We start from the raw sequence: 25,235 nt of genomic DNA on the forward strand, positions 1-25,235 counted from the left end.
CAAGAAAGGGATTTTCTCAAATTACCCGGAGTCAGAAGAGATTTCTCACTAAAAAGCTATGAGGAAAAACTGTGCCTGACTCCCGGAGAAAGACGGTAGACATGGCATCAGACTGCGAATCAACCTGTCACCAGATCATGAATGGATGCCACTGACAAACAGACCCCGGGGATCAAACTCCAAACACGGTGTTAAGACCTATTCAAGGTGGGTTGTAAACAAGTTTTGACATATCCCAAGGGGTCAACTAGTCTTTTAAATAGCATATTTTGGCAACACTTGTATACTTGTCAGGCCAATAAAGTCTCATTGAATTGCACCAGATAGAGAGAATCAGCTCTTGTTGCAGACACAGGTGATACCAAAACCTATGGAAGTAGAGCATCTGAATTTTATTTGCCTACCTGAACCTTTCGAAAGTTCATCACTACATGAAAGTATGTACATTTTCACAGCATATTTATACAGCAGATCTGAGTCACGTATTTGTTTACTACACTAAAATATCTTAAATATACGAAGTGTCAAGGTGGGGGTTTCATTTCATGTTTTGCTTCCCTCCGATGTGGTTTCTGTGAAGTGAGGAGTACTCAAGACAGAGCCATCACCTCATCTCCTACAGGCGATCTCCATGAGCAAAACCCCCAGAATTTGCAAGAGAAAGGCTTTTCTTTAAAGAAAGTCACACTCCTTCTCCCCTTGAAGTCAATGAGAATTATACCATTGACTTGTAAGATGGAAAGAGTAACTTTAACTTACACACTAAGGTAATGCAACTGAATTGGGATTCAGGAGATCTGGTTTCTATTCCTGTTCTTGGCTCTGTCTATATTTGCCATCTAAATTAATACAACAGTGCTATTGGAAAGCCTATGGTAATCTAATTTACAATTATATTCCAAGATTTCTATTGAAGTTAATTAGCATATATAACTCATTCACTAGCTGCTTATTTCAGTTCCTGTCTTCACACACACACACACACACTTTGAGCTCATTTACACCAGTGAGAATCGGGAGTAAATCCACAGATTTCAATGGGGTTGCCTGCATAACCGAGATCAGAAGTTAGCCATATACTCAACTTGGCAAGATTCAATACATACATAAAAATGTTCTATTTCATAGGAAATGTTTGCAATGACCTTTATCACTCCCCATCATAATGAAGCCACTTTCTGTATTTCTCTTACGAAGAAATTTGCAGCCACTACTACAGTGCAGTAGAGACTGCGTCTCCGTGTTTGTACAGCACTCAGCACATCAGTCCCTGATCCTGACGGTGAGCTCTGGATAATGCTAATATAAATATTAAATCATAATAATACCTTACATTTCAGGACTCTATGGCCAGGGTGGCCAACCTGAGCCTGAGGAGCCAGAATTTACAATGTATATTGCCAAACAGCCAGAGTAATATGTCAGCAGCCCCCCGCATCAGCTCCCCCACCCCGCTCCCAGCGCCTCCCTCCCCCTGGCAGCCTCACCAATCAGTGCCTCCCGCTCCCTCCCTGCACTTCCTGATCAGCTGTTTCATGGCATGCAGGAGGCTCTGGTGGGGAAGCAGGAGGAGCAAGGGCACGGCAGGCTCAGGGGAGGGGGCGGGAAGGGGTCGAGTGAGGGCAGGGCCTGTGGCAGAGCCAGGGGTTGAGCAGTAAGTGCCTTTAGCTCCAGCCCCGGAGTCAGTGTCTATACAAGGAGCTGCATATCAACTTCTGAACAGGCTGGCCACCCCTGATCTAAGGCATAACTGAATTAGAAGGGAAGAACAAATACCAATAAATTTAACCACATCAAATAACAGTCAAACAATGACCTTAGAGTAAACTACTGCAGAATTATTTAAAATATAGATACTAAGCCAGAAACCTCCCTTTCTCAGGTGTGCAGTCCTTAAACAAACCCACTGAAGTCTAGGAGACTACTCCCATGAGCAAGGGTTTGCAGAGCAGGCATATAAATTTGAAGTTGCCTTTCTTTACATAAGATTTTGTTTGGTCTAGAAAGCTGGTTAGCTTTAATTACAGGTCACCACCATTTCTGCACTGTGCTAGAATCATATCTTTTTATAGTGCAGTTATGGTTAGAACAGGGATCAGGTAAAATGTTACTTGTTCAATAGATCAGATCCTCGTGCATAGTTAGAGTCATGTCTTTATTTTAGTGAAAAATAGCAAGTGTTTAGTGTCTTTTGTTCCTATTAGTGCTGCAAAGCCAAGACAGCTACGAGAGACTCTGGGATTTTATCTGGGCATGCGCCTCATCAAGAGGATTGATAAAGTTCCTATTACAGATTTATTATTGCTGATGTGTGAGCCAGGAGAAAATCAGTTTGACATTCAGATTTTAAGCTGAGGTTGAAGAACTGGCATTTAGAAGACATTTGTTTCCATGTGAGCAAAGAAAATTTGACCTGGACACCACTGAAAGCTACCCCAAAAATTGAATTACCTGTGACAACCAATGGCAGCAAGAACCAAAGCCTTCTTGAAAGCTGGCCTGGACTCAGAAAGTTGCCTTCTGAAAGAGCTAAGAACCATTACAGATTTCTCTGCCTTCAAAACAAAATAATTTATTGTTTGTATTAGAGAATCATAGGACTGGAAGGGACCTTGAGAGATCATCTAGACCAGTCCCCTGCACTCATACCAGGACTAAGTATTATCTAGACCAGCCTTGACAGATGTTTGTCTAACCTGCTCTTAAAAATCTCCAATGACTGAGATTCCACAACCTCTCTGAGCAATTTATTCCAGTGCTTAACCACCCTGACAGTTAGGAAGTTTTCCCTAATGTCCAACGTAAACCGCCCTTGCTGCAATTTAAGCTTCTTGTCCTATCCTCAGAGGTTAAGAAGAACAATTTTTCTCCATCCTCCTCGACACATTTTATGTATTTGAAAACTGTAATCATGTACCCTCTCAGTCTTCTCCAGACTAAACAAACCCAACTTTTTCAATCTTCCCTCAGGTCATGTTTTCTAGTTCTTTAAATAATCGTTGTTCTTCTCTGGACTTTCTCCAGTTTGTCCACATCTTACCTGAAATGTGGCAACCAGCACTAGACTCAATACTTCAGTTGAAGCCTAATCAGCACGGAGTAGAGCGGATTACTTCTTGTGTCTTGCTTACAACACACCTGCTAACTAATACATCCCAGAATGATGATTTTTTTTTAGCAAGTGTTTCACTGTTGACTCATATTTAGCTTGTGGTTCACTATGACCCTCAGATCCCTCTCTACAGTACTCCTTCCTAGGCAGTCATTTCCCATTTTGTATGTGGGCAAATGATTGTTCATTCCTAAGTGGAGTACTTTGCATTTGTCCTTATTGAATTTCATCCTATTTACTTCAAACTATTTCTCCAGTTTGTCCAGATCATTCTGAGTTTTAATCCTTTCCTCCAAAGCACTTGCAACTCCTCCCAGCTTGGTATCATCCGCAAACTTTATGAGTGTACTCTCTATGCCATTATCTAAATCAGTGATGAAGATATTGAACAGAACTGGACCCGCAATTGATCCTTGTAGGACCCTTCTCCATATGCTCTTCCAGCTTGACTGTGAGCCACTGATAACTACTCTCTGGGAATGGTTTTCCAAACAGTTATGCACCTGCCTTATAGTAGCTCCATAGAAGTTACAGTCCCCTAGTTTGTTTATGAGAAGGTCATGCGAGACAGTATCAAAATCCTTGGTAAATTCAAGATATACCACATCTATTGCTCCCCCTCTATCCACAAGGCTTGTTACCCTATGAAAGAAAGCTATTAGGTTGGTTTGACACACTTTGTTCTTGACAAATCCATGCTGTTACTTATCACCTCATTATCTTCTAGGTGTTTACAAATTGATTGCTTAATTATTGATTATGTAAAGAGTTGTCACTTTGGATGGGCTAGCACCAGCAGGAGAGTGAATTTGTGTGGGGGGGGTGGAGGGTGAGAAAACCTGGATTTGTGCTGGAAATGGCCCACCTGCTGATCACTTTAGATAAGCTATTACCAGCAGGACAGTGGGGTGGGAGGAGGTATTGTTTCATATTCTCTGTGTGTATATAAAGTCTGCTGCAGTTTCCACGGTACACATCTGATGAAGTGAGCTGTGGCTCACGAAAGCTCATGCTCAAATAAATTGGTTAGTCTCTAAGGTGCCACAAGTACTCCTTTTCTTTTAGCTTAACTTCAGTAGTCTAATTCCCCGGGTTGTCCTTATTTCCCTTTTTATAGATTGGCACTATATTTGCTCTTTTCCAGGCCAATGGAATCTCTTCCGTCTTCCATAACTTTTCAAAGGTTAATTGCTAATGCGTCAGCTAAGTCTTCAGTCAGCTCCTCAAATATTCTAGGAGGATGTATTTCATCAGGCCCTGGTGATTTGAAGACATCTAACTTGTCTAAGTAATTTTTAACTTGTTCTCTCCCTATTTTAGCCTCTGATCCTACCTCATTTTCACTGGCATTCACTCTGTTAGACATCCAATCACTACTAACCTTTTTGGTGAAAACCAAAACTAATTTAGCACTTCTGCCATTTCCACATTTTCTGTTATTGTCCCCCTCCTCCCACTGAGTAGAGAGAGTAGCCAATGAACGACTTGACAGGGGGCACAACAGACCACAACAGAAACTGCTACCCAGGCAGATTTGAACTTGTGATCCTTGGTTTACTAGGCCAATTCGCTAACCCCTGAGCTATGGCACCTAAAACTATGTTTAGGCATTTAAAAAAGTGACCTGATTTCCAATGGAGTGGAGTTGGTCTCCTCTATGTACTAATGTGGCACTGCCAGACCAGGCACCAGCTCATGCCAAGGTTCCCATGTCTCAACTAGACAGTGACAGCTACACAGTTGGAATCTGGCTGGCTCACCTGTAGGTTAATATAGAAAAATAGGCATTAGAATAAGGATGTGTTCAGTATTTAGACTCTACTGCGTGCTTTAATCTTACTTATAATATTTGTGTTCCATATTGTTATGTAATACTTAAGCGATTGTATTGTGAGCCTCTGTATCCATCGCCATACAGGAGAGGGACATTAATTAGTGTGAAGAGCTGCTTTTCTACATAAATTGTAGAGGAGGCCAATCAATAACAGGCAGGTGATGGCTGGATCTTACAACTGGAAACTCTCCACATCTGGATAGAGGAATCATCAAAAAAAGAACTCAGACTCTTATTGTTCTGCTCACCTCCCCGTGAAGATGAGTCATGCTAGTGGACTCCTTCCCTCAGCTGAGTTTACAGCTCAGAGCACATGGAAGGAGGGGGATATAAAACCCCATACAAAAGTAACTAGGGATCTATATGCCACTTGGACTCTGGGTGGAAGGCAAGGTGTTTCTAGGCATAAGCAAGAGATCCCCAGCTGCTTAGCCTGTCTTAGCCCTAAAGGTCAAACAGCACTTGCTGATTATAGAAGCCTATATATAGTAGCTTTTGAAACCTAGGACTGTAACTCATTTGTGTGTCTAGGTTCACTCTCTAATTTCCTTTTCCTATTTAATACATCTTCATATAGCTTATTATAGGATTGGCTACAAGCGTGGTCTTTGGTATGAGACCTAAAGTGCAATTGACCTGGGCTAAGTGACTAGTCCTTTGGAATCAGGAGTAAACTGAATATTTCTGTGATTCTTGGTGTATGGAGCAATCCTATCACAGAGATACGCTCGTGTGGATGGCGAGACAGACCGGAATATCCAAGGGGACTGCCTGTGACTCCTTGTTAAAACTGTTAAAGAGCCTGCAGAGCTTGCAGGTGGTTGGTGAAATCTCAGCTTACAACTCACAACCAATTAGGGGTTTATGCCCTGTTTTTTTAATCAGTCTGCCCTGAGATTGGTTCTCATGCTTTTGCGTCACCATTGGGAGCATTACAAGCAGCACTCTCAAAAGAATCCAGTACAGGATGGGAGGAAGAGAATGATATGTAGGTTGTAGCCCAGCTATATCTTCTCTCATGTGCTGCTACAGTTCTGTGGCTGGTAAATGAGAAGGCAGGGAGCAAAGCAGAGTTATAAGGCCAAAGACCGAGGCCAGGTCTACACTACAGACCTATACTGGTATAACTATGTCGCTCAGGGGTGTGAAAAACGCATCTCCCTGAGCAATTCAGTTATTCTGACTTAACTCCCCCGCACAGACAGCGCTTTGTTAAATGGAGAGCTTCTCCCCGTCGACACAGCTACCGCCTCTTAGGCAGGTGGATTAACTACACAGATGGGAGAAGCTCTCTCATCAGCATAGTAGCATCTTCCCCCAAGCGCTGCAGCGGCACCATTACTGTAGCACTGTACGTGAAGACAAGACTGAGCAGCGGGAGGAGGCACTGAAGAATAGCAGGAAAAGAGTTGGTGTAAAGGGAGAGAGGAGATGTTGGAAATCAGAGAGAGAGTGGAAAGGTGTGATGGGGCAGAAGGCCTAGAAGGGGGAAGACAAGCACAGGATTTGTGATGAGAAAGTGGAAGAAGGCAGAGGAGGGCTCAAAGTTCTTTGCTTCAGCAGGGCTCCAAGATACGGAGAGACATGCTGGGGAAAGGCAGCATTAGTTGAGGGGCCGCTGAGAGACTCCAGGGCAGTGTGGGGTCATCCACAGGCCAGAGGAGAGAAGAAGCCAATGCATCCAGCCCTCTGGAAGGGTTGCTGGGACTGGCTCCTGGGGAGGCGGTGGTGGAGGCAGACATCTTGGAACCCAGGCATGACTATTCTTTTTGGCTAACTTTGCTGACAGGGTGAAACAAGCTGATTGTTTGTTTGTCACTGCACTTGTCATGTTTGCTCCAACTCACCGGCAGGGTTGATTCAACCAAACCTTAGGCTGCCTGCAAAGTAATTTGCTTGAGGCACACTCGGTAATTAAGGGGAAAGTTGTTATGGTCAGTCTCTATTGCTTTATTTTGAATTCAAGTGATGGAAAGTCAGTACTGGCTTCAGACTAGTTGTTGTAAAATGTAAAGGGTGTTTGTGTGATATTAAATACAACGCTCTTTTCAGATTTGAGCAGTTTCACATTCAATGTTGGCAAAAATGACTTTTTGCAATGGAAAGAGCTAAGACTGAATTTCTGTATGTTTTAAAGGCAAAGTTTTGCCTAAAGATAAATAAAAATGGCTCATTTCTAAAAAAAAAAAAGTCTTATACACCAGCAGTTTTTCAGAAAAAGGTTTATTTTGAATTTATAACAAAATGTGAAAAAAACAACCTCATGTAAGTAACCATTTATGAATATTTTTCATACCTCTCTCAACTACACTTAGCATTGCCCCTTTATCACCACTAACAACATCCAAAAACATGAGCTGCCAGTGCCCCAGGACAGGACACCACCATCTGCTACCAAAAACACAGATTCAGCCAGGAAACAGAAAGGTTTTGTGTGAGGATGTCTGAACTTGGAATAATATTTTTCAAAATTCTCAAGGCTGGAATGAAGGTGTGCTTCAGGAATTAGCCTGTGTTTTGCACTTTTAGTGAGCAAAGAGTTCGAGTCTTCATGAAAGTTATAATCTGATTTTTGAACATGGATCTGCTGGACCACCTCCTAAATTATACATATGGGGCACTAGAATGAGCCTCTCTTTGCACATGTGCTCAGCAAAGAATGGTTATGATGCTCACACTGCAGAGCACTATTATCCATTTAGCAACAATGGTCCAGTTAAAATTGATAACTTTGTATTTATTGCCTGAAGGGTGTTTCTGATCTTATTATTTGACCTATTAACAAAGCTTTCTCTGGACTAGAGTTTTTGCTCCTGTGAAATTAGAGTTAATTTATCGAGTTAAACTCCTATGCCTGAATCTCCACCTGTTCCTCGACCTAGGATCAAGCTTCTGGATGGTGCGTGAGACCTTGCTCCCCACCCCCCACAATTCTCCAGGCTCGCTGCTCCTCCAAGGTGTCAGTTCAATACTCCTCTCTAGCTTAGAATCCCAAAGAGACAAAAATGGCCCATAAGCCTAACTAAGGCTTCTCCATCTCCTGACCTATTGCAGGCAGCAAAACTATCAGGTCAGTCTGATATGCCAGCTTGAAAGACAGCAAAACAATCTCCTTGAACATCTATCTCCAGCCTCTAGCTAGGCTTGCAAACGGCAGGATACTATTCTGGGAGACAGCAACTCCCCCCCTCTGATCCAGCCCAGCAGAGCAGAGCACTCTCAATTCAGCGTCTGCAGGGAACATATACGAGCTAAACATCTATCAATTCTCCTAAGGCCAGCAGCCAAATAGCAGGTAGTGCAAGAGGAACCACTGCTCTGTGTCATTTTCAACCCAGAGAATTAGGAAGGTGTTGGGACTATCTCCCTGTCTGTCCCAGAAGAGCACTACAGTTTTTTCCTACACGGTGAGCTCAACAACTTTGCTATGTTGTGATCTCTCACATGAAATTAGAGGCCAACTGGAAGTATCCCAGTAGATTTGAAAGCATCATCCTTCAGTTCAAAACATAGGGGTGCTTTTCACTGTTCGATATGCACACAACTCCTTTCTCCTCCTTGTGCCTGACATTCAAGCTTCCAGCCACATGGAGCATGTGACAATCACATCTGGCAAACCTGGTCCCCTCACCCCCAATCCAAGACCCCCTGATGCCTCAGGTTTGTCAACGTGTCTGAACTAGCCTTGCTCACTGGTGCGGTGAAAGGTAATTGTGTGAGAAGAACCTGGGTTGCCACATAAGCCTCAAGGAAAGGAATACTGAAGTCTCAGGTTAAGCAATTGCTCTCTGATAACACGCAGGAAAAAATTGTTGAGGTGTTCAAACATTCATTTCATTCTGCTGCAGGGAGGAGTCCAGGGTGATCTGAGACACTAAATGCTTCTGTCCCTGCTGCTTTATATAGCAATATAACCAGCCATCTAGTTATAGCTGAAGCATTGTTTTTAGCAGTCTTCCTGTATATTAAAAGTGCTTTACGATTATTTTTATAATCTGCTGCTGTTTTTAATTAGCCCACAGTTTTAAGTGACTGTTGCTGAACATGGAATCATAAACGGGGAGGTATTTAGCCTAGCCAGCTGCTTCTGTTACATATAGATACTAGAGTAACAGCAGCAAAAAAATACCTTTAATAAAATAAATCTATACAGTAGGACCAGAGAGAATGTTTTACACAGACCAGGGGTGGTCTGAGGGCAGGGTACACATATTTCAGTTACTTTCCAGACAAAACCTTAACTACTGTACTTGCTATGATCAGTAAAAGGCTACGATTCTTGGATGGTGAAACCTGAAATACTTCCAAGTCTTGTCTATAAAGCTATCCAAGGTTGAATTAAATTTGGAGAGTTGAACAGCTTCATCCCCACTTTGGTCTGCCACCTTTTTATCCAGGGATGGCAGGTTTGTATAATTTTTGGTGGTGCCCAGAATAGATCCACGTCTTCCCCCCCCCCCCCCAGACCTGCCTTGTAAGCCAATATATTTTTTTTAAATAATGTAAAAATGTGTGGGCTCTGGGGTGGGGCTGGTGATGAAGGTTTCAGGGCACAGGAGGGGCTCAGGCAAAGGGTTGGGGTGCAGGGGTGAGGACTGCAGGTGGGGCTGGGGATGAGGGGTTCATGGTACAGGAGGGGGCTCAGGGCTGGGGCAGAGGGTTGGGTTGTGGGGGGGTGTGGGCTCTGGGGTGGGGCCAGGGATGAGGAGTTTGGGGTGCAGGCAGGCTTTCCCCAGGCTGGGGCCAGAGGACTCCCCCCAGCCCTCTTCCCGCTGGCAGCAGCGAGGTCCGGGGGAGGGGCCCCCTCTCCCCCCCCGGAAGCACACTCACCTCACACCACTGTCACTGCGTGTGCTCCCAGGGCCCCTCTCAGGTCCAGGAAGCCCCCTTGCCCCACCTGTGGTGGGTGCCGGGGGGGGGGGGTTGCCATCACATGTGTGCCTCCTCTCCTGCTGCTGCCCCTCACTGTAGCCTCATTGGGGATGGGGCTGCCCCTTGCCCAGAGTGGGGCAGGACTGGTGACTGTGGGACCCCTGTGCTGGTGGAGGGTCCTGCCAGAAAAGGGAAGGGTCCATCCGTCCAAGGTAGAAGGGCAGGGGTAGGGTCAGCCTGCCCTGGCACTAGTGGATGGGGGGCACTAGGACCCTGCAGCGGCAGTTGATGCCAGGAGCCGGCAGAGTGGAGCACAGTGCAGAGCTGCAGGGGGCAGTTGCCCAATGCCCAGGGTGCAGGCAGGGACGCTCGGGGCAGGTGCGCGGGGGTGGCAGGCAGGGCGAGGGGAGAGACCCGGCCCTGAACATTGCTGGAGCCGGGCCCCCAGGCCCTGAATATTGCTGGAGCATGGGCACCACGGGCCCATATAACTCACTGCCCCTGTTTATGTCCAAACCTCCATGAGCAACCACACGTGCCTCCGCCTTCCTAGAGCATAGCCGCTTTTAAACATTTCTGATCTACATCCTGTAGATCATCAGTTCAAACATTATACACTGCAAAAACAGGATACTGCTGCACTTTCAGATGAGACAGTGAACGATAAGAACAGTTAAGTCTTATGCAAACCACAGGCAAGAACACTTACTACCTTCACAGTGTCTGACAGTTCTTGGAATCCCCTGAGAATCTAATAGAAAAATGATCTCCTTTTATCTAAATGCTCAGATCCCCATTCCTTGATGTCTATATTTTCACGGTGTACTCAAGCTGAAATACAGAGATCGCTATAAGCGGATTCAAGGTTCTATACACCCAGCAAAGTAACACTCTACCAGTCTGATCTCTCTTATGCCATTCCTATGCTCAGCCTGGGAACAGAGGTGGAAAACGGAGGGGGCAAATAGGGCTTTATGTCATCTCTGTGCTTCTTATAGTCCAAGTTCATCCAAGGGCTTGCCTGTGGCCCCTGGTCAGAGTAGCCTCAGGAGCTGTGGGTAGCAGAGAAGAACAGGAGTCCAGTGTGCTCTGGTCATGCCCCCTACGCTAAGGGCTGGGAGAAGCGTTGGGGTCGAGCCATTCTATCAGTTGGGAAGTGCTTTGTGCAGGCCAGGCAGATTGGGTAAAGCCCCTTTACATTGCTGGAGCAGCTAGTTCAACACAGAATCTGACCTATATATCTTCTAAACAAGAATCTTCAAACAAAGGCTTATTTAAATCTAGAAATATATACACTGAAGTGTAAAATCCAGATACAAATCTGAGCTTCTTCAGTTTGGTCTGGATCTGGAGCTTTGTTTTGGATTCCCATCTTTACTTAAAACAGGTGTTTCTCTCTCTCTTAATCATTGGTCACATATTATTAGGAGGAGTTTCCCAAAAGTCACAAAATCTCCAACAGCAATGACATAGTTTGTAAGTTTTCAATAGTCTCTTGTAGAGGAACAATAAAAATGAAGTTCCACACAAGTCACAATCATAAAAACAAACATAACTATGTACACTTAAGAGTAATACAAAATATTATATGTCCAGAAAGGGGTCAAATTTCTGATGCTGTGAAAGCTGTAATCTAGAATTTACTGAGTTTTCCCCACTGAAAATCTCACTTAAGTCATCAACATAATTTTTCCACCTTGAATGATATACCTAAATCAAACAAATCATTCTTTCACAATTTACGGTAACCCATGTCTTCTCTCAACCCATTAAGACCCACTGATCCATGCCCCCAGGTGACTTACACCTATTTTGAGGTTAACTCCATTTTTATCAATGGATTGCAAAGACTTGTGCACATACACTGTATGCCTACACAATGGCCTGTTTTTTAGATGAATGTTGCATGTATTAAATTGGAGATTCTCTATTTGACACTGTATTAGGTTAGCTAATAAATATTCTGCTCCTTTATCCTCTTGCTCTTCTCTATTTCTCAGACAACAATTACAAAGTGCTATTTTGTGTATTTCAATGCTCCCGTAACTGTAAAAGGAAAACATATCCTCAAGTTTACTTAATGAGATGGCTAGGGTTGCTTCTTGGTGCTAACAGATTCTGGTTACTTTCCAAATCATGAAGAACATGTCTTGATAGCAACAAAGCAGCAGATTAACCACAAAGAAAATAAAATCAGATTTGGCAGCCCATACACCTTTGGGAGCCTTAATTACAAACAAAATATCAGAAGGAATTTTGAGAAGGCACCTTTGAAGGTCTCATCTGGTATTCCCAAACCACAATTACAGTGCTATTTAAGCTCTAATAAATAAATACATCAAAGAATTTGCACTTTGAAGATGCAACCCTTCTAATTTTTGTTTCCTATAATGAAAAAAATATGGGTTGGCGGTTTTTCTGGAGGGGGGTGGGGTGGGGAAGATGTTGGTAGGAGGATTTACAGAGCTGTTCATGAAAAGAGCTGAGTGCTCTCACATGGTCAAGAAGAACTTATTAAATTCTCCTGACTTTTTTTGCCTATACAACAATGAAATCAGTGAGTGGGAGAAAAGGTCCTAAATTCTCCTCTTTCCAGAGGACAGATTTTTAAGAGGAGATTAAAGATGGATTTACAAATATCTCTTCTCACCCTCCGCCAAAAAGCCTTCATTAACATAGCATTAAAATGTATTACATATGCGATTTCTCCCTTTAACACACACCCAGATAATTGTGAGATCACGCCCAGATCATCAGATAATGGGACTTCAGAACTGGGATGTCTAAAATTTCAGACATGTCTAAAATATCACAGCACAGTCCAACTACTATATGAACCATGCACTAAAAAACCCAGACCAAACCAACAAAAACACAAAAACACCCCCCGCTACCTCAAAACACTAGGTGATCAGTGAATTTGAAAGTTTAAAATCCAGATTAAGGTTGAATGCTGCTGCTCCTCTGTTGTACAGAAGGTTGTTAAACAATAGAAAATCCAAAGTAGAGGGATTATGGGACAGCTCTTGGATCATGCCAGAACTGAGTTTGTGCAGCTCAGTTGCAAAGTTTTCTTTCAACCACATTTATGCCTCTAACAACAATCCCAGCCTATTCCAGTTCCAGACTAGGCCCTCAGGACAACTCAAGTAGTTTTAGGACTATATTATGCCCATCTGTCCAGGTCTGACAGCAGGGGCTCTCTACAGCAAGAAAAGTGCTGTGGGCACAACCCCTCTGCTGAGAGTTAAGAGAAGATGGAATAGCTCAGCTGGCTCTACACCACATGGAGATTCCTTTACAGAAGCGTAATGTTGAGAGAGGCCAATTAAAATAGCTTTCCAGTTGTCTTGTGCTGCCAGAGTGTAGGGAAGGACTGAGGCTATGGCTCTACCCCTGAAGCTAAATGCACAGCTTCTCTGTTATTCCTTCGTGTGGTTGACTGCACATGGGACATTTGAGGGCATGCTTAAAGCAAATGAAGATGAAATTTTGGGGCAACATGCTCTCAGCCAGTGGCTGTTCTCGCTGTTCTCATCTCGTGTTCTGCTGGAGGAGAACACTGAGGAGCCATTTCCCGCAACCAACAAAACTCTTCACTTTTTTTTAAAAAAAACCTTCCTCAAACAATAAAAAGCAAAAATAATTTTCTATTAATCAAAAAAGCAATTCTATGCCAATTTTATAAAAGAATTGTTCCAGGACTTTTGTGCTAGCTTTTGACCAGGAGCAATATTCACTATCTTCCTGAATACCCGGGGATTTCTCACTGATTTATATTGACAGCATCACTGCCCTAATTTCATGAATAACTGGAAGTTAGACCTGCTGCCATAACGCCATCAAAACAACGCATGGTAATTAAGGCCACAATTAAGAAGAGCCAAATCAAACCAGGGCTCTCTCTGCTTGTCTCTAGAAGACAAGTAGATCCTATGGATACATTTAAATGGGTGAGGACCCTGCATTCCATTTACTGAAATGTCAGGGTTAATGGATTAAAGTTAATGAAGTACAGACAATTAATTGCCCAAAAGGAAATGAGCTGTGTGCACACTCTGAACTCTTATTAAAAAAGAATTTCAAAACCATAGATGCAGGGGACTGGACTAGATGACCTCTCGAGGTCCCTTCCAGTTCTATGATTCTAGAACAAAATAGGTTGTAAACAGAGGTAACAGACACCATCACTACAGATATCCAAAAGCATCCAGGATAAACATACTTATGGGCAATTCTGTTTCTCTTGGAACCAACAGGAGTTTGGCTATGGATTGAAATGGGAGCAGAATCAAGCCCTTATGGGTTTAGGCCCAGATCCTCAAAGGTGCTTAACTTCCAAGGAAATCAATGGGAATTAGGTATCTAAATACCTTGGAGCATCTGGGCCTTAGTGTTGTGGAGACTGGCAGTAGTGAAATGGAGCAAAATGAACTAGGTTTCCAAAGGGTCACTTCCAGTCCTAACATCTAGAATTCTTTGAGCTATTTTAGCTTAGAGGTGCAAAAAGATTCCTGTAAAATGCTAAGTAGCATGGGCCTAATTTCCCTCTCACAGCATTTAGCTCACTGACTTCACGGGAATTACTCTAGATGTACACCAGTGCGAGATGAGGATCAGGCTCTCATAGGTCCTCAGCACTGTGCAGTCTAAGGGCCCAATCCTGCTATCCTTACACAGGCAAGGCTCCCACTGACCTCAGTCTGAGTAAGGACTGAGCATGCACTACAGGCCTTGGCACTCAGGGTATGTCTGCACAACAGCTGAGAGGTGTGATTCCCATCATGGGCAGACAGACTCACACTAGTTCTGATTGAGCTAGGATGCTAAACATAGCAGTGTGGATATTGCTACATTAGTGGCGGCTTGGACTAACTGCCTGAGTCCAAGCCGGCCTGACCCCTGCTGAGTCCAGGCTCTGGTGGCCAGCCCAAGCGCCACCAGTGCAGCAACTTCTACACTGCTTTTTTAGCACGCTAGCTCAACTCTGTCAATCCATGCTAGGAATCACACCTCCAAGGCATGCCCTAGGTAACATCACCTGCAAATAAAAAAGCTAAAGTCACCAGTACTCTTAGAAAATACCTACACGCAGAATTCTTTCTATCTAAGTGGTTCTTATTGCTTCCTTCACTGTGGTTCCCTTTGACTTGGGCAAAAGAAGGGTGATTCTCAGCAGGGAGATATGGGAATGGTTCAGGGTGAGAGATTGGGGTTGCTGTGTTGAGGGAGGATCCAGGAGAATACTGGCATAGGTTAGCCAGGGTTTTACCGTTTGTTTGTTTTCTATAACACCACAATGTAGATGAGAGCTGAGTCAGGAACCAATAATGGTTTGGGGAAGAAGGGGTTGGGGATAGTTTAAAACAAAACAGGGAACTAATGTGTGTAACTATCACTGACCTGACCAGTTTGTCTATATGTTGTCTCCGTTCCCTTTATCTCTCTCTTGTGTATTCAGCGTGAATACTCTTTGCGACTGTCTTCTTCTATGATTGGCAAGTACCTGGAATATTTTGGGCACCAACCCTCTAAATAATATTTCAAAGGGGCTCCATGAACTTACCTTTGACTCAAAATTTACATTTGGTAAACATACACTTTTAATCAAACCTGAAACCAATAAATTAAAAAAAAAATCCAATAAAAACAGTTCTTTTAAAATACTACTATCCTCTGTAGCATTTGAAATCCTGCAGGCTAGAGAACCTGAAAGTGAAACTAACTATAAACAAAAGAGAAAATTATTTTATTGTCTCATATGAAAGGTATGCTAAAAGTAAACAAAGAGCCAGAGAAGTGCTTAGGGTACTACAATTTAAAAATCTTTACATTTAGTCTACAGTGTTATTAGTAACACTAGTAAGGAAATTTGTTTACATGTGATATTTAAACTGTAAGTGTCCCTTTATTTGTTGGTTTAGTGGCACTTCCAATTTTTTGTAAAACTAAAAAAACCCCAAAAAACAAGTTATACTTTATGCCAATGATTATTTTTAGATAATAGAGGTTTAGGTGAGTGATCTATCTTTCCCCCCCCCTTCATTATTGTCAGACAAGGGTTTGAAATAAAAGCCTGGATACGAACTTCAAATAGGAAGCTCATAGGTATAATGGACAGCATCAAAACCATCATTCCAAACACTCTCAAACACCCAGGGCTGAGTCCCCAAGCCTACCCAAAGTTCAGGGTGTTTGGATTCATTGATGTCCATTACAGAAAGCAAGCTGCAACTTGCAAAACACAGGTCCAGATGCCGCTGCTGAATCCAAATGGACAGACCTCTGCTGCTGCACAGTTCCAGCTGCAGGATTGAAACCACAGGGGCTACTCCTGTGAACACCTAACCAGTGAGTAAGTTCACTTTTGTGAGCTGGCCCATTTGGTTCAAGTGCTTCCCATGAGCAAAGCTACTCAGACTCCTAAACATTTACAGGATCAAGCTCTTGGATCTGGGGATTTCATCTAATAATTAATATGATAATATGGGCGGTCTCATGGAGCCACTAATTAGATGGGATCTGGAGAGCCACTCCACTAAAACGTGCTTAGCTGCAATTGGATCCCACGGGACAAAACCCTCCAAGAGCTGAAACCTAAAAGGAGCGAGTTCAGGTCCCCAGCCCTGGAGAGAGGGGGAGACGCGCACACCCGGGCCCCAGCCTGCACGTGCCCAGGGAACGGGGCAGAGAGCGGAGGGGGAAAGAGCGGCTCCAGCCTACCTTGCGCCCCGGGAGAAGGCAGGAGCAGCTGCAGCATGAGGAGCCAGGGTGCTCCCGCCCGCCTCCAGGACCTGGGGGCGCACATGGGGCGGGCGGGAAGGTCTGGCCGCCTCAGCAGCGAGCCCAGGCTGCAGCTCCCCCGGCAACACTTGGGTCCCTCCCGCTCCGGGCGCGCCGCCGCCGCCGCTGCTGCTCGGTGCAGGTGGAGAGCCGTCAACCCTCGGCGGCAGGGGCGGAGCCGCCGTGCGCCAGCCTCCTGCTCGCTCCCCCGCGCAGCCCCGGCCCCCCGCAGAGCTGGAGCGGGGCAGGCAAGCGAGGGGCCTGGCTGCCCCCCGGGCCGCGGGAGAGACTAGCGGGGGCAGGCGTCCCGCGGCTGGGAGCGGGGCAAGCGCGTGCGGCCCGTAAAGACGCTGCCAAACCCGGTGGAATTTGGATCTGAATGAGGCTGGCCAGGTGGGGCTGCTCGAGGAAGCGCAATTCAGGACCCCATGGGGCTGTTAAGGAAATGGCATCAGAGGCCGGGGAGGGGGGTCTCACAATAATCGGTGGTGCTGTTTAAGAAGAGCAAACAGGGCAAACTGTTTAATGACACACACAACAGCTACTTTGAAAGAGTCTTATAGTAAGGTCGTAAAATCAAGCACTAACCGTGTGCAATCTCAGTTCAATCCATTATGCCTATCCATTATCATAGCCTATGTGTATACATGAGACATTTATCCATTACAGTAGCCTGTATTTGTACACTCATCGTTTATTTACTTTATTTTTTTTGCCACAGGCAACCTTAATTCTGGCCTTTCCTAACTTCTGAGTGTTTGACTTTTCAACCTTACAGGGCCCTGGAACAATGTTTATAGTGGGGGTGCTCAGAGACATAGAACCAAAGTGTAAACCCTGTAGATAATGGAATCCACTTCAAGACAGGGGGGTGTGGTACACCCCTAGTTCCACCACCTATGCAACCTTAATAATGTTCTTTTAACATAGTTTTTTGTGAGTGTAATTTCCTAGGTTTTTTTTTTTAAAGCAATCTGAAAAAAAAATTCATCATATGGCACCATATTGACCCCCCACATGGGTCATCAGAAGGGTTACATACATTAGATCCACTGCACAGACGACTGCCACTTGAGCTAATGGAGTAACTGAAAGCAGTGTGTTGTCATCCTCCATGTGTACCAGCATTACAGGGGGATGGGACACTTTGCGAGTTGGTTTTCTAGCTATTTGCTGACAGTGAGGGGTGGTGAGAGCCGGGAATGTTGGTGCTGTTGCAGGTTCTGGAGGAGAGTGTGCTCTAGTGGGCACAGACTCTTTTGCCCATTCCCTTCAACCTGTCCTTGTCTCAGTCCTCTCTCTTCCCCATCCCTTGCTATTCATTCTAGGCACGTTTTCCTCACTTAGCCAGTCCCAGTCTCCACTCCTTAGGTTTTTCATCACAGTCCCAGTCTCCTTTCTTGGCCATGCTAGACTCCCCATCCCAGTCTCCCCCACTTCCAGTCCCAGTCTCCTGGCCCAGCCATACCGAGTTCCCCACTGCCAGTGTGCCATCCAACCTATAGAGCGCTGCAAATCAGTGGGTATCCGCTTTATATCCGCTGATATCCGGAGCCAGGTCGGGGAGCGCCATTGGCAGCTGTGGGGAGCCTGGGTCTCTCCACCTGCCTGTGGTGTGTGGCCGGGGGGGGTGGGAGTGGGGGCAGCAGAAAGCCGCCCCCGGCCGTGTCCCGGCCTGCAGGCTCCCCGCCCGGCTGAGGGCAGGTGGAGGATCCGCAACTCTCCACGGGTGATTCTCCCCGACCAGGCTCCAGCAGCGGGAGCCTCAGCCCGGCCATGGTAAGTAGAGCTCTGCAAATCCACGAATATCTGCTGCTATCTGCATCCGCGGATGTGGATATCCACAAACAATTTTTGTGGCTCAGATGCGGATTCACATATTTGTATCCATGCAGGGCTCTACCAGTCTACTTCTTTCCCCAAATTGAACCTCCAATTGCTCTCCCACCCACATTCCCCGTGGGCTCTCAGTCCCAATCTCTCTACCTAAACTCCCTGTTGAATCTGATTTTTGCACTGCTGTTGTCTTCTTCTAGTCTCCTTGCCCAGCCAGTCCCAGAGTCCCACTCCAGCTCCCAGTCTCAGTTCCTTCTCCTTCACCCCCAGGCTTTTACATGTCTCAATCGGTATTTCACCCCCTTGCAAATCTGGTTCTTGTCTTCTTTGCATTTAAATCAGACAGATTCTTCCTCCATACTTTCTGGGCCCAGGATATATGTGTGTGTGGGGCGGGAGGGGGGCGGTGTCACTGAAAGCATGGGAGACACGCTTCCTGCTCACAATTCAGGTTCCTGGACCTGGAGTGGGCATGGCTCACAGCAGCCCACAGCTGTAATTGCAGGGAAAATCCTGCTGAGCCCCAGGCTGGAGCATGGCCAGAGTGGACGGAGTCTTCAGGGAGTTTAGTTGTTAAAATCTAAGAAGCCTGTACTGAGCACATGCAAACTGCAGTTTTTCAAGACTTAGAACATGGCCAGATTTGAGCAGATGTTCATATGGATGGCAAAAGGATATTTCCTTGCCACAATTTAAATCCAATCTCCAAATCATGAGGGCACTAGAGCAGTGGTTCTCAGACTTTTGTACTGGTGACCCCTTTCACATAGCAAGACTCTGAGTGCGACCCTCCCCCCTATAAATTAAAAACACCTAAAAAAGCGGGGTTTGTGGTGGAGGCTGACAGCTTGCAATCCCCAATATAATAACCTCATGACCCCCGGTGTGGTCTCAACCCCCAGTTTGAGAACCCCTGCACTAGCACTAGTCAAAGAAAAGATAGCCCTTTTTAAAAAAAATTCTAGCAAAAGCAACATATTTTCCCCTGGCTTTCTTCTTGGAAGTGCCTGAGTCATTTTGGCTAAAATCCAAAAAAGTTCAGCCTCTGGCAGACACCCAACAAGGAAAATTTCAGCCCAAACAGTTAATATTTGGCTAGGTTATAAAGAACTGAAAACAGAATCTTTTAATGGGAAGTTTCAGCCGACTTTAATAGTAGGCTGTGCTGCTTATAATAAGGTTAATCTGGATCTTGCCTTAGGCACAAGTGACACAAGCACGCACATTGGGGTCTCACACCTTTTAAGGGCCAAACTCTGTAATCTTGCCTCGAGCAGAAAGTTTGGACTGTGAGGAAACTCCCTGCCATTTGAGAATCCCTCATCCAGGAGTCTGCATCTTGGTGCCCCTACAAATCACACAGCTAGTCATGTGTCTGAATGCAAAATGAACAGTCTCCTTTCTTGCTCTGGGTGTTCTTACTATGTGTCCCTTCTCAAAGGCTGACAATTTCATTGTTGTCAAATTACTTATCTGACTGCACAGCCCCAAATGAGAGGACAATTGTGATGAAAACACTAATAAAAAGCAATTTCATTTGTGATTTTTCTTTCATTTATTCTCTCCTTTCTATACAGTGTGGTGCATATGCACACAATCAAATGGTGATCTGTCAAACTTTGTGCACTCTGACTACCAGTTTAGCATAAGAACATAGGAGCTGCCCTACCAGAATAGAAAAATGGTCTCTGCTTCTGACAACGGTCAATGCCAGACGCTTTAGGGCAGGGGTGGGGAACCTTTATTCTTTCAGGGGCCACTGATGCACAGAAAAAATCAGTTGCGGGCCACACACAGCCCCAGGGCTTTCCCTAGGCTCCAGGGTGGGGCCAGAAATGAGGGATTCAGGGTGCAGGAGGGGGTGCTGACCTGGGGCAGGAGATTGGGGTGCAGGCAAGGGTGCGGGGTCTGGGAGGGATTTAGGGTGTGGGAGGGGGTTCTGACCTGGGCAGGGGGTTTGGGGTGTGGTCTCCCTCTGGGCCGTGCTTACCTCAGGCAGCTCTTGGTCAGCGGCGCAGTGGAGCTAAGGCAGGCTCCCTGCCTGCCCTGGCTCTGCGCTGCTCCAAGAAGCAGCCACCATGTCCGGCTCCTAGGTGGAGGGGCCGGGGGGCTCTGCACTGTGCACGCTGCCCGTGCCCACAGGCACTGCCTCTGCAGCTCCCATGGGCCGCGGTTCCTGGACAATGGGAGCTGTGGAGCTGGTGCAGGGGACAGGGGAAGCACGTGGAGCTTCCCTGACTGCCCCTGCTCCTCGGGGCTGCAGGGACATGCTGGTCACTTCCGGGAGCTGTGTGGCGCCAACTGGACTTTTAATGGCCTGGTAACCCCAGCTTCCCCCTGCAGAGGGGCGAATTGGCGCTCTTGCCACAGGCCGGATGAAATGAAGCAGCGGGCCGGATGTGGCCCGCGGGCTGTAGGTTGTTCACCCCTACCTTAGAGAAAGGGGGAAAACACAATCCGCCCTATTAGAATTGCCCCTTGAGACATTATACATTTTGCAATTACTCCCAGGAGGCAAAAGAAATTAAGGTAGCTTTTTAGAACATTAAAGCAGATTTCCCTGTTGCATTTGACTTTCCTTTCCTTTTTCTTCAGTTATGTTGGCTGCTGTTTTATATGGAGGATAGGTCCATCAGTGGCTATTAGCCAAGAGGGTCGGATCAATGATGGGGTCTAAATTAGCTGTTAGCGCTCAAGAGAGAGATCTTGGAGTCATTGTGGATAGTTCTCTGAAAACATCCACTCAATGTGCAATGGCAGTGAAAAAAGCTAACAGAATGTTGGGAACCATTAAGAAAGGGATAGATAATAAGAAAGAAAATATCATATTGCCTCTGTATAAATCCATTGAATGCCCACATCTTAAATACTGTGTGCAGATGTGGTTGTGCCATCTCCAAAACCCTGAAAAGGTTCAGAAAAGGGCCACAAAAATGATTAGGGGTATGGAACCACTTCCATATGAGGAGAGATTAACAAGTTGAGGACCTTTCATCTGGGAAAAGAGACGACTAAGGGGGATGCATCTGATGAAGTGGGTTTTAGTCCACGAAAGCTTATGCCCAAATACATTTGTTAGTCTCTAAAGTGCCACAAGGACTCCTCGTTGTTTTTATCAGAAGACAGGATATTGGACTCGATGGACCATTGGTCTGACTCAGTATGGCGATTTTTATGTTATGTTTCAGCTATGTTTTTTTTTTCCAAGTAATCCCTTCGTCCTTCCTCATCCTTATCATGAAATCAAGTGCCAGTGCCACTCAGAATGGCTGTTATGCAAATTTTGAAATCCAGGAACTTGATAGTAGCAACATTAAAAAAAAGCACTACGGGAATCTCTGTTAGTTAATTCGAACTACAGTGGAAGTCAAATGGAGTCCAGACTAGAGAGGATTTAGCCAGCAAGAGGAGTTGATATCAGTGCTAATCTTATATATATAAAAGAACTGCCTAGACAGCAATGTTTTATTTTTTCCAATCTTCCTCCTCCCGTTCATTCACTGGGAAGCTCCAGCCACTAACCAACAACCCCTCACTACAAGGGGTCCGTTTTCTTCCTACTTAAGAAAAACAACTATTTTATACCTGTACTTCCAGCCCTAGCACTTTGTCTGGGAAAGGAATGCCAAGGATAAAGACCATGAGTGCTTGCATTGATCCTAGGATGTGTGGACAGCTTTGGCTGCTTCCATGCACCATGGAAAAATTGCAGTGCTGCCACTTTTAATTGTATTAGGATCAAAGAAGCATAATGCCTCGCATCCCAGAAACAGACAGTAGCGCTCCGAACAAGAGTCAGATGAGTGACGAGCAGGAACCCCAATGGCTAGGGCACTACCAAATTCAAGGTCAATTTTATGGTCATAGGGTTTTAAAATTCGTAAATTTCATGATTTTAGCTATTTTTATCTGAAATTTTGTGGTGGTGTAATTGTAGGGGTCCTGACCCAAAAAGGCGTAGTGGGGGGGGGGCAGGAGTCGCAAGGTTATTGTAGCGGGAGGTTGCGGTACTTCTACCCTTATTTTTGCACTTGTGGGTGGCGGGGCACTGGCTTCAGAGCTGGAGGCCCAGCCAACAGCTGCTGCTCTCTGGCCGCCCAGCTCTGAAGATAGTGCAGAAGTAAGGGTGGCAATACCACAACCACCTTAAAATTACCTTGTAACCCTCTGCAACTCCCTTTTGGGTGAGGACCCCCAGTTTGAGAAACACTGGTCTCCCTGGTGAAATCTATGTAGCATACGGTAAAAGCACACAAAAGACCAGATTTCACAGTCTGTGATGCCTTTTTCATGGCCGCGAATTTGGTAGGACCCTACCAATGGTTTAGCGGAGGAGAGGGGAGAGTAGTGAGTCATTCAAGCAATTCCCTTGCAGAGGTGGAGAGAAGCCCAGAAAACCAAAATCGAGTGAGATGAACTGTTGTCTTTGGAAAAAGATGAGGCATTTATATATAAACAGAAACATCTACAGTTATGCTAGTTGGCGTATTAATTAAGAGGGATGCCTAGCCCCTCTAGACCCCAGTATATCCCAATGTGGCATAGTCTGATGTCTGAATAGGTGCCTCTGAATTGTCCAGCATTGGCTATTTGTGGATGCATCTAACTGCATGGACCAGTATAGACTAGATCAGTGGTTCCCAAACTTGTTCCGCCACTTGTGCAGGGAAAGCCCCTGCTGGGCCAGGCCGGTTTGTTTACCTGCCGTGTCCGCAGGTTCGGCCGATCGCGGCTCCCACTGGCCGCGGTTTGCTGCTCCAGGTCAATGGGAGCTGCTGGAAGCAGCGGCCAGTACGTCCCTCGGCCCGCGCCATTATAGTCCTTCCTATATTCGCATGATAAGCACGTCTTTATTTCTCAAATCACTCTGTGCTGACCGTCACATTATTCCTGCTGAGTTAGATGCTTCTTTTCTTCCTCACCAGATTGTGATAAAAAACTGTTTTATTTGGATCGCAAGTAAATGCAGTTAAGTTGAAAGATTGTGCAGTTATGCTATGTTAAATTTAAATTGCTTAGTAATTCAGTTTTATTTTGTGTATCATGATGAATGCTATGTTGTATTCATAATCTGTTTTTTCCCCCCTTTGGAGTGGCTGTTATATATGTCTCAGTGCAAGAAGTGAGTCCAGGTTGCTGTTTAGGTTATTTATCTATCTATATAGGAATTAGATCACCTTCATCAATGCTGTAATTAAAAGTAATTCCCACATAATTAAAAGTAACAATAACAATTATTTGTTTAAAAAAAGCTCACTCACTCTCCTTTCACCACTTGGAGGGAAAAATTGAATAGGTAGCTGATTTCTTTTCCTCTTTTTAAAAAAAGTGGTAGTTAAAAGGGGTGAGGTTGACTGTGTGTGTGCATGCTGGCAGAGCTGTTGAGGGAAAACTAAGCTGAAGAAATGGGTTTTGCATTTGGTTCTGATTGTCTAGAGGTATGTGATCAGTCTCATGTCTTGTGGGTCTGAGTTCCATAGTCTGGGTCCAGTACCCATTAAAGTTCAGTCTCCAGCTCTCACATGCCTCCCCATTGGACAGCAGTTTTTGTTCTAGTGAAATGTAGCTGTCGAAGGAGGTCATAGTCATAGCGGGCGAGCTGGTCCATTGAGTAACTTGAGCTGATCTCCTGGAGGGCTTTGAATGTTTAAAAGATTAGGCTCTGTATTAAAGAGGGAGGCAATGTAGAGAGACGAACACTTGGGTGGTGTGTTCAGAGGCACTCCTTTTACTAAGTAGATGGGCTGCTGTGTTTTATTCTAGTTGGAAGTATGCAGCTTCATTCTTAGGTATAATGAATCGCAGTAACTAAGCCTGGAGGAGGCAGGTCACAAAAGCATGGAGTGCTGTGACTAAATCAGTGCTGGTTAGGATGAGGGCATAGCTTTCAGGCCAGCTGCAAGTGGGCATTTTCAGCAGCTATAGTTATTTGGGGACCAAAAGCACTAAGGAGTCCAAAAGGACATTGAGGCTGCAAACAGACTTTACATTCCATGGGCAATTGCCTTCAGTAGTGGAGGATGTTTCAGAGGTGGTGAGTTCTCTGAAATGTTCCCCTTTTCCTACCAGCATCACCCCATTCTCCCTGGGTTCAGCCTGAGCCAGTTGCTTGTCATCTAGGTGCTGATCTGTCCTTGGCACCGGGAAAGGTGGGAGAGAGTGGTATTTATCTGTGTTAAAAGAGATGTCGAGTTGGGGATAATCCGTGTGTTGCTGGCATATAAAACCATGTTTTCTAACCAGCTCCTCACCATGCCTTCACACAGACGTTGAATGAGATGAAGCACAGGAATGAACCTTGCTGTACGTGGTAGGGAGCCTTGTTGGATTTGTAGCAGAATAACTGCTCATTGTGACTCTCTGGGTACAGTCTGAGAGGAAGGACTTGAGCCATTTCAGGACAGGAGTATTTGGTGATCAGTGGTATCAAATGCCACAGAGAGGTCCTGCAAACTGTAGAAATGATGTAGCTCCCTTGCTTATGGATAGGAGAAGGTCCTCCAACTGAGCAACATGCTGTAGACTGCACTCTGGCTGAGAGGGTTCCAGGCTGACAAGTGGCTGGTGGCTGACAAGTGATGCTGGAGGCTTTTTGAATTGAGGGAATGCCAGAAGGATAATCTCAACGAGTTTCTTCCCCCTGAGTCGTCTCCTACAGGTTTTACTCTTGCAAGGGAGTTAATTATACAAATCCCCATTTTAGACTAATTTGGAGTTTGGGGAAGGGGGAATTGGAATAAAATGGAGATGATCCCAAGCTGCAAAAAGTTGGTTATGAGCTGGAAATCTAAACCCTGC

At 45.3% G+C, this 25,235-nt stretch overlaps 1 protein-coding gene across 1 annotated transcript in view; it reads right to left on the reverse strand.

Annotated features, from left to right (window-relative positions):
* The window catches only part of IL20RA (interleukin 20 receptor subunit alpha), a 37,266-nt gene extending 20,540 nt beyond the window's left edge, over positions 1–16,726 (reverse strand). Inside the window, exon 1 of the mRNA XM_048844430.2 lies at positions 16,542–16,726. Coding sequence (XP_048700387.2) covers positions 16,542–16,626 — 85 coding nt within the window. The 5' untranslated portion in view covers positions 16,627–16,726. The remainder of the gene's footprint in view (positions 1–16,541) is intronic.
* Positions 16,727–25,235: the final 8,509 nt, after the last annotated feature.

This window comes from Caretta caretta, chromosome 3, assembly GCF_965140235.1.
Source record: "Caretta caretta isolate rCarCar2 chromosome 3, rCarCar1.hap1, whole genome shotgun sequence".
NCBI classification, from domain to species: domain Eukaryota; kingdom Metazoa; phylum Chordata; order Testudines; family Cheloniidae; genus Caretta; species Caretta caretta.